Genomic DNA, 13,923 nt, shown 5'->3' with positions numbered 1-13,923 from the left:
CATCTTCACCATGATGCTCAACGAACAATACAAAAGGAAGAAACACGAAAAACTATCGAAATCTACTTAAAATCGGGACTAAAAATTGAAATCTCGAAACAAACAGCTCTTGGCGGCTCTCGAGAAGCAAAACACTCGCCAAGCAAAACGGGCGCTTGAGCGCCTAAGGCTCGCACAAAAGCACCGACTTCTCTGTTTTTGCCCCAACATGGTCTCAAAAGCTCCCATAAGGGGCTCAAAAGTGACCCCTTCAAATGCATTGCCCAACAATGGACACTCAGGCCCCCAAACCCGGCGCTAACACACGGAGTTCCGGGGTGCTTTTTGGCTCCACAAACACAACACTATTTTGGCAAATGACTTCCCCAACCATCTCATCAGACGACCTACATTGATCAGACTTAATCAAAAAGGGGTTTTTTATTGATTTGAGAGCACTAATGAACTCCTAATTAAGCGAGCTTAGGCTCGTCAGATTCCTCGTAACAAGACACTCGATTTGAATATTAATATGTCAAATTTGGACTTCATTTGATCATTCAATTAATAATCAGAAGTCTTTAAATCAGCCGAGACGGTAACTTTAATTATAAATTTGTTGAAAACGGTAAGATTTCTAATTTGAATATGAAATATTTCTTACTAAAAAGGGCTATGAGATCCGTGTTAAATGATAAATCTTTTTTTATGACACATAAATTATAATATTTTCTTAAAACCAATCTGACTTATGAGCCATGAGTCAAATCCAGGCAAGATCAGATTTGAGTTGTTAGTTCATCAAGCCGGACTTATGAGCCATTTATCAAGTTGAGCTCAAATTGAATCAATTGTAGTACCGCATAAGCAAACTCTTTCATCAAGATATTTGCATACATAATTGTTATGTATTTACATCTCTAACTCCTAAACATTGATATTTACATCCACACCACTCAAAATTTTAAAATCTCATCAAAATCATCCCATCATTATATTTTTAAAAGTGAAATACCATTTTTCAAGCACATGTTTATCATACCAAGATCATATAATCCTAAATATCAAAATTTAGGTGTTGAAGACATAATTACAAAAGAATTGTGTGGTATATATGTAAAAGCTCTTATAAGAAATCGAGCTTGATTTGCTCTTCCACTTTCACTATTAAGAATTAATTGTGTGCAAGATACGACTTGCTATATGTAAGACATTTTCTATATAATTGTAAGTGTCAATTTTAAGTCTTGGAAGCACGAAATGCCTAAACTTGAGGCAATTCAGTAGTCGGTCACTTTGTTTCAGTCGGCTGACCAAACTCTCTCCCTCGGCCACCTCACTTCAGTTGAGCAACCAAGGTCTCTCTTTCTGTGCCACTTCACTTCAGTCGGCCAACAAACATGAACATAAAAGTTGGCCGACAAACATGAACATGAAAGTCGTCCGACAAATATTATCATATTTATACATTTAAATATTGCTCAATTCTTTTGCATTTACATATCGAACACCTAAACTACTTTTCCATGCATGAAAAGTACTTTTTAAAACTTAAGATATCTAATATGGCAGATTTTTGGGGTATAAATATGATAATTAATGTTTAGGTGTTAGATATATAAATAAATAAGAATTGGGTGGTATGTATGTAAATGATATATATAAATATAATTTAATAAGAGGCATGTGGAAAACCATTTCCAAACGGCAAGCGAAAGATTCCAAAAACGACGGCAAAAACGGACAGCCCTATATTAATGAGAGAATTCATTTCTTGCAAACAAAATAGTCAAAAAAGCATTATAGTTTGGAGTCCCCATCCATGCTTCCACCCTCAACACTTTACTTTGAACGCAACCGTTTGAATGTGCACTTTACACAAGCCATTTTTGATAGGTTTAAATTGTCAAAAATATTAATTTAATCAAGCATAAAATAAGAATAATATTAGGAATTGTTTATTGCTCAAAAATATTTCGAGATTCATGCATGATTAAAACAGTTTTTTATGTACATATTGACGTATCAATAACAAGAAAATAAAACAGTTTCCTAACTAAGGATCTGTTTGGGACAGTTACAGCTTATTGAATAATCTGCTGATAAACGGTAGCTATTACAAATTTTTATTTTTTTTTTTGAAAAAGTCAAACCGCGGCCAAAAAGCTACCACCGCACCTAGACATGTGCGGTAACCTAGACAGGTGCGGTGTAAAAATGTTGTTTTCAGTTTTTGAAAACGCATAAGCTGTCAAAACGCAGTTTACCCAAACAGACTAGGTGTGTTTTCAAAATGTCACCGCACCAAATAAGCTGCCCCAAACGGACCCGAAATGTTGGTCTAAAATATAATGAAGATAAAAAAATAATGATAATATTTATATATATACCTTATTTGAGTTGTTTTGACTTTTGAGGAAGGAAGGACGTCATGCTTGAGTGTGTTATTATTATTATTATTACTTGAGAGTATAAAACTTTTAGATGATAAAATTGTGTCCCTTAAGTTTGCCCTCTAATTTCTCATTTTTCTAAATGATGTTTGTATCAAAGAAATTAGCCACAAATTAGGTGATAATTCTTATAAACTAAGGTTTCTTTTGATATAAAGATTTGTTGGATGTATTGTCTTGTAAAATAAGAAGTCAACCGATTCGAAGTTGCATGTCTGCTTGAACAAGTTTAGGTGAGTTATAGCGAGTTGCCGTGTTGAGTTGTTTTGAATGATCGTCGAGTTCATCCTAAGGGTTGAATTTATTCTCGGGAATGAATTCATTCTAAGATTTGTTTTTAGGGTTGAATTAACCATTTGAACGAGTTCATCTTTACTAACATATGATATTGCAGTCACCAATTACAATATATGTGACCAACTATTACTATTACAACTTCCAACTACAATATTTGTGTACAACATACATTATTGCAATTACCAACTATGATATATGTGACCCATTAACGATATTCCAATGACCAACTACAACCTATGTGGTCAATTGACATTGTTGCAGCCTCCAACTATGACATTTATGACCAACTAACGATATTACAGCTTTAGTTATAATTTTTGTGGTCAATTAGTGAATATGCAACAACCAATTGCGGTTTTTATGACCAAATACTACTATTACAACTTATAGCTGCAAATTCTATGTCCAACTATTAATATTATAGTTACCGACTACAGCCTTCATGATCAACTTTTTATAATAGCTCCATAGTGATTGTTATAGCTAAACTACTAGTTTACATTTGTAATTTCAGCATTACAATTCATCTTATCTAATTCATTACAATTGTTAACCTATGTACTTATAAATTCATAGTCAATTATTTTGATTATGCTAGACGTCATAATTTTTTCCCTTTTCAAAATTTTTTCGTAAAAATTTTGATGTATACTCTTAGTTTCATATTATTTGTGTGTATAATCTACATATAATACTAAAATATTAAATTATCTTTTGCCAACATGAATTTATCAGCACGGAAGAAATATATAATTTGATGGATTCATTTTTCTACATTTTAAAGTCATAAAAAATTATTTAATTAATGCAGTAATCAAATCATTCAACTTCCTTTCTTATTCGTCTTGGTTTCGAAGCCAAAATGTATCTTTTTTTTTCTTTTTTTTGGGGGTCCATTTGGAGCATTTGGAGCAGTTTATAAGTGCATGCGGCGTTTTACAGGCGGCATTTTACAAATGCCACCGTACTGTTTGGTTCGACCATTTCGCCAGCTTTTTCGAAACCGTGTTTGAGTTTTTACACTAAACGTAGGCCGCGGGTCGACCTCCAAGGCCAACCCGCGAGTCGCGTTTCACGGATAAGCTGCCCTCAAAGGGACCCTAAATCCAAAAATATTTAATACTCGTTTTTCCCTTATAAATATATACTATCTTCCCCAAATGCCTTATAATTTGTGAATCCGCACATTTCAGTTTTCCTTTCTCTCCCTCTCCGAATCTGCTCCCAGTTCTTGCTTGCTGTCAGAGCCCAACCTGTAAGTTCTACATGAACTTCACTTTCTCTTAATTTCATCTTCCATGGTCTAAACTCTTATGTTTTTCAAAACAATTTCTTGGTTTTCTGAATCGATTGAAAGTTTATGGCCGAATTGCTGTGTCTGTGTGTGTGTTTTTTTTTTTAATTTTATATTTGTAGGCTTGTTTGCTGTATCTGAACTTTAGTTTTTGTTCCTGGGAAAGATGGGACCTCTTGAGTATTTTTGTTGGGGTTGGGCAGAGAAGTGTAAATGAAAAAAAATGGATTTGCTCACATTTATTGTACAAATTCATTTATCAAACATAAATTTGAAATTACATTTGCTTTATATATATATATTTTTTTTATTTTAAACCAAGCATGGACTAAGAGTTCTTAGTTTTTGGATTTCTTTCATTAGGTTACAGCTCTTATTTTTTGTTCCTTTTTTTTAAGATTTTGATACAGACCACTTAATTCCTATGTTTTTACAAATCTAATGCTTAAACTTTGATTTTTACGTATATATCTCACTTTTTCTATGCATGAAAAAATGGATATCACTTTTAATCTATGCATATAAAAAATGTAAGTTAGTGGTATTGATGTGACATGAAAAATTTTGAAGGTATAAACATAAAAAAGGTAAAGTTTGAGTGCTTAAAATTAGTTCTTCTGCTAGTTGGAAATTGATAAAATCAAGACTGTGTCTTGTGTATGATTCATAAGAAGATTTCAGTTTGTTTCACACGAGGTTTCGAGGAATTATTGCGTGCGGACACCACATGCATCTCTGCATGCGGTGTCCGATCCTGACCGTAGATCACGGTGATCTACGGTCAGGATTATTTCCATTTTTAAGAAAAAAAAGAAAAAAAATTTCAGCGGGACCCACCGAAATACATCGGGACCGTAGATCAGGTGATCTACGGTCCGGATCGGTCACCGCACGCAAGCTGTGTGCGGTGACCGATCCATATGGAATAATTTTTCGTTTCACACACATAACCAGCGACAGACGCATACCGGACGTCTTCTCATCTCCAAATCTGGACTTTTCGGGGGGTTTTTTTAGATAATACAAAAATGTGTAAGCATGCGTACACGTGTATGTATTTATGAGTGTATGTAGTTATGAGTGTATGTCTGGCACCTGTGGTGTGTCAATTTTGATCGTCTTCAGACAATATATTTTTGTGAAAAAGTAACTATTTTATTTAAAATGCCATTTTTCACCAACTAAACAACAAACATTGATGATTGATCAATACACAAACTCCATCTGAATCCGACTAAAATTCATGTTTGGTTGATCTGAATAATTTTTTGGTTGGGTTTGATTTAGGATTCAAAACTCGTTTATTTTTTTAGGTTGGGCTCACATAAACTCCTCAACTTTAAAATGACCCACCAACATGAAATTTACTCGAATTTGGCACATCTATTCGAAATTGACCTGAATTGACTCGAAATCCAATATTGACTGGAGCATCTGTTATCAAGTTAGGTTCAGGTTCGGTATTTGAAGGAGGGTCAGTCTTGGGTTGGACATTCTGACTCGTTTGATAATTGGATTAAGTTCGGGTGATGCAATTTCAGGCTAGATTAATTTTGAGTCAGCCCGAATCCGACTTGATACCCTTACTTTTCTAAGGGCCAAAATAGCTAAAAGTTATAATTCACATCAATTATTGATAGCAGAACCAGTAGTGAAAATACGAGAACATAAAAATAAATTTTCATTAATATTCAAATAGATTTACAACATGACTCAAATAGAATTAACAACACAAATATCAAAAGACACAAGCAAACACTCCTAAATGCATTCCAATGGATGTTGGAGGTCGACAAGGTGGGTCAGATGGTTTGTTGGGGTGGTTACAATGACAGTGCTGGTGGCTGTGAGGGGAAAGGTGCAAAACTGTAGAGACAACAATTGTGAAGGATTTTAGGTGGCTAGCAGCGGTAGTGGGGTGGATGGAAAGAGCTCGAATGAAGTTAGGAAGGTTGGGCAACAGTAATAGTTTGTAAGATAAATGACTGAGGAGTGGGGGAGAAGGTTTAGGGAAGGTAGAAGAGAAGGACACAATCACAACCTCGAAGAAGGATATAGCCGAAACACCATCATCTCCTTGGATATAGCCCATAAAGAGAAATTGGACTCCACACAAAAGGTTTAAAGACACCACAATCCAAACTTACTCTTCACGAACCATGGACACAATTTATAGGCTCCTTATTGGACAAAACGAACTTCTATACAAAAGGAGAGTGAGAAAGCAAGAAAAATCAAGAAAATCCCAAATTTTTAAGAGTTGGCGCCATCCGGATCGCAAATGCTCGTGATCAGCCCTCATGCGCCAGTTCTCAGCTTATTCTCCCGCTTTAGCAGATTTATGGGGTTCCCCGCTTCGGCAAAGCCTCGCAGGGCTTCGATCCTGCGAGATCAAAGCGCCCGAATTGGGGCGCTCGGTAGCATCTACGTCAATTATAGCCAGCTCTATGAAATTAACTGAAGAAAAAGCTTCAAAATCTTATGGAACTGTAATACATTTTCTGGAGGTATTTTACATTCCCTAAATCAGGATGCTTTCAAATGCATTAATACCCATTTAATAGGAATAAAATATCTTAAATGATTATTCTCCCTATAAAAATATGGTCACGGTGTTCCCGCTCCCGCCTTTTTTTAAAATCTTACGAACATGTAATATAGGAAGGCGGTAGCCTGATTTTTCCCGCACCCGCCTCCTCAATCCCAAAACGTCGCAATCCCGCTCCCGCTTCCATTCGCGAAGAGTCGCGCCTCCCGCCACTTCAGTCGCGCGCCAACGACTCTCGCCTTCCTATGTTGTGAAACGTAGCATCTCTTCGCTCCCACTTGTTTGTGATAAAAGACTTCGGACGACTCTCCTTCAGTTTTAGCAGTCATGGTGTTCTTTTTTGGTTTTCCTAGGGATAGAGGAAGAAAAATGCAAGAAGTTTTTCCTTGCGGTGAAGAAAGAATAAAGAAGAAGAAGAAGATTGTTCTCCCTTGGCTTTTTCTTGGTGGCTTGTGGTAGAAGTGAAATTAGGTTTATTTTTCTTGTAAGTTTATCTTCTTCGTTATATCTCGGTGTTGAGCTTCTTCGGTGTATTTCAATGTAGAGAGAGAAGAACAGAGAGCAACGAAGTGAGACATTCCTCTTGTAAGTCGATGTGATCGACTGGTGTAAATTTTTCAAGTATTAAAATCTTCTGCAACTCTGTGGACGTAGACAATTTACCGAACCACGTAAATCTATGTGTTCTTTTCTGGTGTGATTTTTCTCGTTCTATTTTTTCGTTTTGTCGATCGTTCTCCTATTTGATTTATATATATACCACATCAACTAGTATATTTATATCTCGCAACAACTGGTATCAAAGCTTTGTTCGGATTTGAGGAAGACGATGAATGCATATGAAGTGAAGGTTTTAGGGATCGAGAAATTTGATGACACAAATTTTGGTTACTGGAGGATGCAGATATATGATTATTTCTATGGGAAGAAACTTCATCTTCCGTTATTAGGGAAAAGACCTGAAAGAATGGATGAGGCTAAATGGAACTTGTTGGATCGACAAGTTGTGGGATTTATTCGATTGCTCCGATCGAGGTCTGTTGCATACGTCGTCAAGGAGATGACGACTGTAGATCTCATGACAGCTTTATCAGATATATATATGAAAATCCATCGGCGAATAACAAGGTGTACTTGATGAAGAAGGTATTCAACTTGAAGATGGCGGAATGTGTCTCTGTTGCTCAACACCTGAATGATTTTAATACTATGACAAATATTGAAATTAATTTTGATGATGAGATACGTGCGTTTATTTTGTTGGCATCATTGTCAAATATCTGGAAATCAATGAAAATGACAGTTAACAGTTCTGCAAGTAAATCCAAAGTGAAATATGATGATATTCGTGATTTGATTTTGGTTGAGAAGATGCGCTGGAAAGATTCTGGTGAAGCCTCGTGTTCAAGTTTGGCGTTGAATGTTGATTTCAGAGGGATATCACAGGACAAAAACTCAAATAAAAGGAAATCAAAATCAAAGGCTGGTCAACAGGCAACCTGCTGGAATTGTGGCAAGGCTTGTCACATAAAGAGGAACTGCAGGAATCCCAAGAAGATGGAGAATAATAGCGCAAATGTGGTATCTGAAGAAGTACAAGATGCACTATTGCTGACATTTCATAGTTTTGTTAATGATGGAAGTGAAGAGGATAGTGGGTCTGGGACCCTCATTCTTATTGTTCCACAGAGAGATGGTGACGAACCACAGAGCTATAAAGAAATCTTACAAGATGAAAGTTCGAGCAAGTGGGAGCTGACAGAACTTTTACCATAGAAGAAGGAATTACACAACAAGTGGGTGTACTAGATGAAAACTGAGCATGATGGCAGTAAGAGATACAAGGCTAGACTTGTTGAAAAAGACTTTCAGCAGAGACAGGATATTGCTCATGTAGTGAGAGTTTTAAGCAGAGACAAAAGTAATCCAGGAAATAGCTTGAAAGTGCAAGGCTATTTGGACCCTGCTGGTATGTTGACTGAGGGGGTTACTCTTGAGAAAGTGAAATTGTGTACAGCTTCAGTTGGTCTTCTGGAATGAAGACAGGGCTTTGAGTTGAGACAGGGCTTTGAGTTGCAGATGACAGGGCTTTGAGTTGCAGATGTGGAGGATTCATGGAGGATTCATGTTTGAAGAAAAGGGTGACAACGTCAATGGTGTATAATAGTTTGAGGAAAAAATATGTTGTAGCAGGTGTTCCGGTCTCCAAGTGGGAGATTGTTAAGCGTTGGAGCCCAATTTTACCAGCTCCCGCCTCCCCGATCGTGAAACGTCGCGATCCCGCTCCCTCTCCCATTCGTCTTCGGGAAAAGGCCGCGCCTCCCGCCTCTTCAATCGCGAGCCAACCGCTCCTGCCTTCTTATGTTGTGAAGTGTAGCATCTTTTCGTTCCCTCCTGTTCGTGATAAAAGACTTCAGACGGCTCTCCTTCAGTTTTAGAAGTCACGGTGCTCTTCTTTGGTTTTCCTCAGGATAGAGGAAGAAAAGTGCAAGAAGTTGTTCTTTAAGATGCAGGAAGAAGAAACAAGAAGAAGATTGTTCTCTTTTGGTTTCTTCTTGGTGACTTGTGGCAGAAGAGAAATTGGGTTTATTTCTCTTATAAGTTTGTTTTCTTCGGTGCATCTTGTTGTAAAGTTTCTTCGGTGTATCTCGGTGTAGAGAGAGAAGAACAGAGAGAGAAGAAGAGAGAGCAACAAAGTGAGAGATTCATCTTGCAAATCGAGCTGATCGACTGGTGTAAATTTCTTAAGTATTAAAATTTTCTGCAACTCTGTGGACGTAGACAATTTGCCGAACCAAGTAAATCTGTTTGTTTTTTTTTGTGTGAATTTATTCGTTCTATTTTTTCGCTTCGTCGATCGTTCTCTTATTTGATTTATATATATACCACATCAACTGATATATCTATATCTCGCAATAGTCATGCACTTAAAAATCTTGTCAAATTTTCAATTATGTTTATAACTCCTGCACTTTATTTTTGTAGAAAATTAAATAATACATATAACTTATTTTCCCTTCCTGCATGATCAGATCTTCTACAAGGTGATATCTTTGCTATTAAAATGTCGGCGGAGATCGAAGATAACTACGCAAAAGATGGCACAACAGACATCCATGGAAACCCAGCTGACAAAAGGAAAACAGGCAACTGGAGGACTTGCCCATATATTCTTGGTACAGATATTGTTTCCTCCTTCATCTTCCTGATTACAGTAACTAAAACTGCAACTATATTCTGTTCTTGCTGATGCAATATTTTTTATGAACTCCTCAATCTCAGCCAATGAATGCTGCGAAAGATTGGCATATTATGGAATGAGCACCAATCTGGTGAACTACATGAAATCTCGACTTAATGAAGGTAACGCAGTGGCATCAAAGAATGTCAATAACTGGTCTGGAACATGCTACATCACGCCTCTGCTGGGAGCTTTTGTGGCCGATGCCTACTGGGGCAGATATAGAACAATTGCGAGCTTCATGGTCATCTACATCTTCGTAAGAACATTTGTCAGCCAAAAAAATTTCAATCTTTTCTCCTACTTTTGCAACAATTTTCAAATTAATTTTTTTCTTCGATTCTTTATAGGGGTTGGTTCTTCTAACCATGACAGCTTCTTTAAAAGGGCTGAAACCTGTATGTCATGGAGGCAATTGCGACCCAACGACCGGACAAACAGTGGCAGTTTTTGTTTCTCTGTATCTCATTGCACTTGGAACTGGAGGAATCAAGCCTTGTGTCTCTTCATTTGGTGCAGATCAGTTTGATGAGTCTGATGAATTGGAGAAGAAAAGCAAGACTTCGTTCTTTAACTGGTTCTACTTCTCAATCAATATAGGGGCGCTTGTTGCTTCATCAGCATTGGTGTACATACAGACGCATGTGGGATGGGGTTGGGGTTTTGGAATTCCGGCGGTTGCGATGGCTATAGCGGTTGTTAGTTTCTTTATCGGCACGCCATTGTACAGACATCAGAAACCTGGAGGTAGCCCTCTCACAAGAATTGCGCAGGTTCTCGTGGCATCAATGAGAAAAAGTGGCGTCAAAGTTCCGGATGATAAATCATTATTGTATGAGAGTTCTGACAAGGAGTCTTTGATAGAAGGTAGCCGCAAGCTTGAGCACACTGAACTGCTGAAGTAAGTATGAATATAAACAGAACCTGGCATTGCTAACTGTACTGTTTTCTATACTACATGATATAAAAAATCAGTTTTTGCTTGCGTTGCAGAGGAAAGTAATTATTTTGATTGTATGTAGGATTGTGATTTTGATGATAAAGAAAGAAAAATTATATCTTTACTGTAATTTAGTTACCTGTTTCCAATAAGTTAGCTTACTCCTTATGCATAAAGAAGTTGTTGAATCCAAATATGCTCGGGAGACACATTTAGGGAATAGGTGAGATAGAGAAGAACGGAATAGAGAAAGCACCTTAATGAACAATAAATTTATTGATGAAATGAGTCATATTTATAGAAATTGGTATGGTGAGATTATATATGTACCCCTCGTAAAGCACGTGCAGTAGTGAGAATTTTAATCAACACATAGTTGTATGACCAGAAGCATGAAATGACATTCAACCGTATCATGATTCGGGCGGCTATGCGCCAAAGATGACGTTTGACCAAGTTATGAACGGAACGGTTGTAATTGAAGGGTTGAGCCAGAGGTGTCATTCGCCTGTCTAAGATTCAAGCGGCTCCTGTCATCTGCCCGGCCTGGATGACAAATCCTAACAGATTTGTGCGCACGAGATTATTACCAGTGGCCCTTTCAGAGGATAGTTGATTTCCAATTGTCATGGGGTTATATTTCCCTGCCCATGGTGAAAAACAAACCATTACATCATCTTCTATGTTGGCTGTTGAATTCTTTTGTGATTCGTGCTCACACATTACATTTTTTATGCACAAAAAACATCCTTCTGTCTTTAATAACAACTGAATTACACTTCAAATTCTTGCGCCCTGCAGGTTCTTCGATAAAGCAGCTGTGATGACAGACGAAGACAAACTAAAAACCCCTGTAAATCCATGGAGGCTCAGCACAGTCACCCAAGTCGAAGAACTCAAGAGCGTTGTTCGACTCCTTCCTATATGGGCCACCGGCATCATCTTCTCCACAGTGTACAGCCAAATGGGCACCATGTTCGTTCTCCAAGGAAACACTCTCGACCCTCACATCGGCCCCAACTTCGAGATCCCCTCGGCTTCCCTCTCCATCTTCGCGTCGTCCGCCTTCTCCCCATTTGGGCCACCGGCATCATCTTCTCGACTGTATACAGCCAGATGAGCACCATGTTCGTTCTACAGGGAAACACTCTAGACCCCCACATGGGTCCAAGCTTTTCCATCCCCTCTGCATCTCTCTCCATCTTCGACACCATCAGCGTCATCGTCTGGGTTCCCATCTACGACCGCATTCTCGTCCCCATTGTCCGCAAAATCACCGGCAACGAGCGCGGCTTCACGCAGCTCACTCGCATGGGGATCGGCCTCTTCATCTCCATCTTCGCCATGTTAGCTGCTGGCATCCTGGAAGTCATCAGGCTCAGAACTATCGCCAGACATAACCTTTATGACTACAAAGGCTTCCTGCCAATCTCCATTTTTTGGCAGATTCCTCAGTATTTCATCATTGGAGCGGCTGAAGTCTTCACCTTTATTGGGCAATTGGAGTTCTTTTATGACCAGGCGCCGGATGCGATGAGGAGCACATGTTCTGCGCTTTCGCTGACCACCAATGCGTTGGGTAATTATCTCAGCTCCTTGTTGGTCACCATTGTTACATCCATCTCAACCAGAGATGGGCGGCTGGGTTGGATCCCTGATAATCTGAATCGAGGTCATTTGGATTACTTTTATTGGCTGTTGGCTTTGCTCAGCTTTCTGAACTTTCTGGTGTACCTTGTCATTGCGAAGCTTTACACTTATAAGAAACCGGTACAGGTTCAAGGTTGATGATGTTCTTGTATTGAAGAAGATTTATGGATAGGATATCTTGTGCATTTCAAAAAGGGAATTTTTATTTTTTATTTGTTCAATTAGGATTGGGTTTTTGTTGGGGAAATTTACAACATACAACACAATTCTTATGGATTTACATATAAACGCCCAAGGTTTGATTTTTTACATTTGTAATGTCATAAATTTATGCATCAAAAGTTGCATTTGGCTTTTTAGAAGATAGTGATGATGTTAATTTGAAAAAGGATGTAAAAGATTAGAGTGATGTGAATATAAATATGAATGAGTAGGTGTTAGATATTTAAATGCTTAAGTTCTAGCCTGCTTTATTTTTGTTTTTATTATTGTTGTGGTATTTGATATGAGGGAGAGGAGCATTTTTTTTTTAATGGATTTGATTATTTTACCTATGAAGAAGCAAAATTTGATACCAATAACATGAGTGCAAGAAGCTATCTAGCGCTTGACAACAACAAAAAAAAAAACTGATGCTGATGTGCTGTGTAAGAAAGTAAGAAGTCTCAAAAGTTTCAAATTTATTTTAAAATAAAAGCATTATTAAATACATAAAATTATATATTTACATATCTAATATCAAAACTTTCATGTTTACATTTATAATTGATGCATGTCCGAGGGTTGGCATCGGTAGACTAATAAATTTTCGTCTTAGCATTGCAAGAAAACCGACACACTCGAGTAATTAAACAGAAGTAGGAGGATACACCTCAACATTTTACTTGAAAACTTCTAAAAATGAGAAAAAATCACTAGGTCTACCCCGGTTGAAGTAATCTACTGTGAATTGTAAGAACATATATATGTTCTTCTCTTGAATTTGAGAAGATGGAGTTACAAAGTTGATTATTATAAATGTATAACAATTGTTCATTGATAATAGCCGAAAACTAGCTTTAATGATTATAGTTCTGGTGATAACAGGTTGTACATTTCATAATCGATTGTTATGAAGGTGGTATTCTATCGTAGATGTTATAAATGATGGTTGTAGCGCCAACTTGTCATATAGGTTGTAGCTGAAAGTCATGACAGTAGTGGGTAGTGTGGATCACAGATGGTTGTATCTGTAGTGTCTGTTGGCTATAGAGATCGAAGTTAGAAGTTGCAAAAGCTGTGAGTCACTTAGGACGTGGTTGGTCACATAGGTCGTTGTGGTGAGCTGTGATGACGTCCGTAGGCCGCAATGACATAAATTGTGAGTTGCACGAGTTGTAAGCCTCATAAGTCGTAGTTGGTCACATAAGTTATAACAGTGAGCTATGATGATCTATCTAGGCCTCAAAGGCTTGGGTCAAGAGCTGAAAGAGTCGTAGACCACATAGATTATATTTGATCACGTAGGTCGTAGTGGTGGGC

General features: G+C 37.7%; 1 protein-coding gene across 1 annotated transcript; it reads left to right on the top strand.

Moving 5' to 3' along the window:
* Positions 1–3,891: 3,891 nt before the first annotated feature.
* LOC110018292 (protein NRT1/ PTR FAMILY 8.1-like) lies at positions 3,892–12,614 on the top strand. The gene is made up of 6 exons (XM_020715560.1): positions 3,892–3,984; positions 9,604–9,747; positions 9,854–10,071; positions 10,163–10,713; positions 11,554–11,802; positions 11,955–12,614. Exons 2-6 carry the CDS (start codon positions 9,636–9,638, stop codon positions 12,538–12,540), a joined length of 1,716 nt encoding a protein of 571 aa, XP_020571219.1. The 5' UTR covers positions 3,892–3,984; positions 9,604–9,635; the 3' UTR covers positions 12,541–12,614.
* The last annotated feature ends 1,309 nt before the right edge of the window (positions 12,615–13,923 follow it).

The sequence above is a fragment of the Phalaenopsis equestris genome, unplaced genomic scaffold (genome assembly GCF_001263595.1).
Source record: "Phalaenopsis equestris unplaced genomic scaffold, ASM126359v1 Scaffold000006, whole genome shotgun sequence".
NCBI lineage: Eukaryota > Viridiplantae > Streptophyta > Magnoliopsida > Asparagales > Orchidaceae > Phalaenopsis > Phalaenopsis equestris.
The sequence above is the reverse complement of the archived record's forward strand: the minus strand, read 5'-3'. Positions and strand labels throughout refer to the sequence as shown.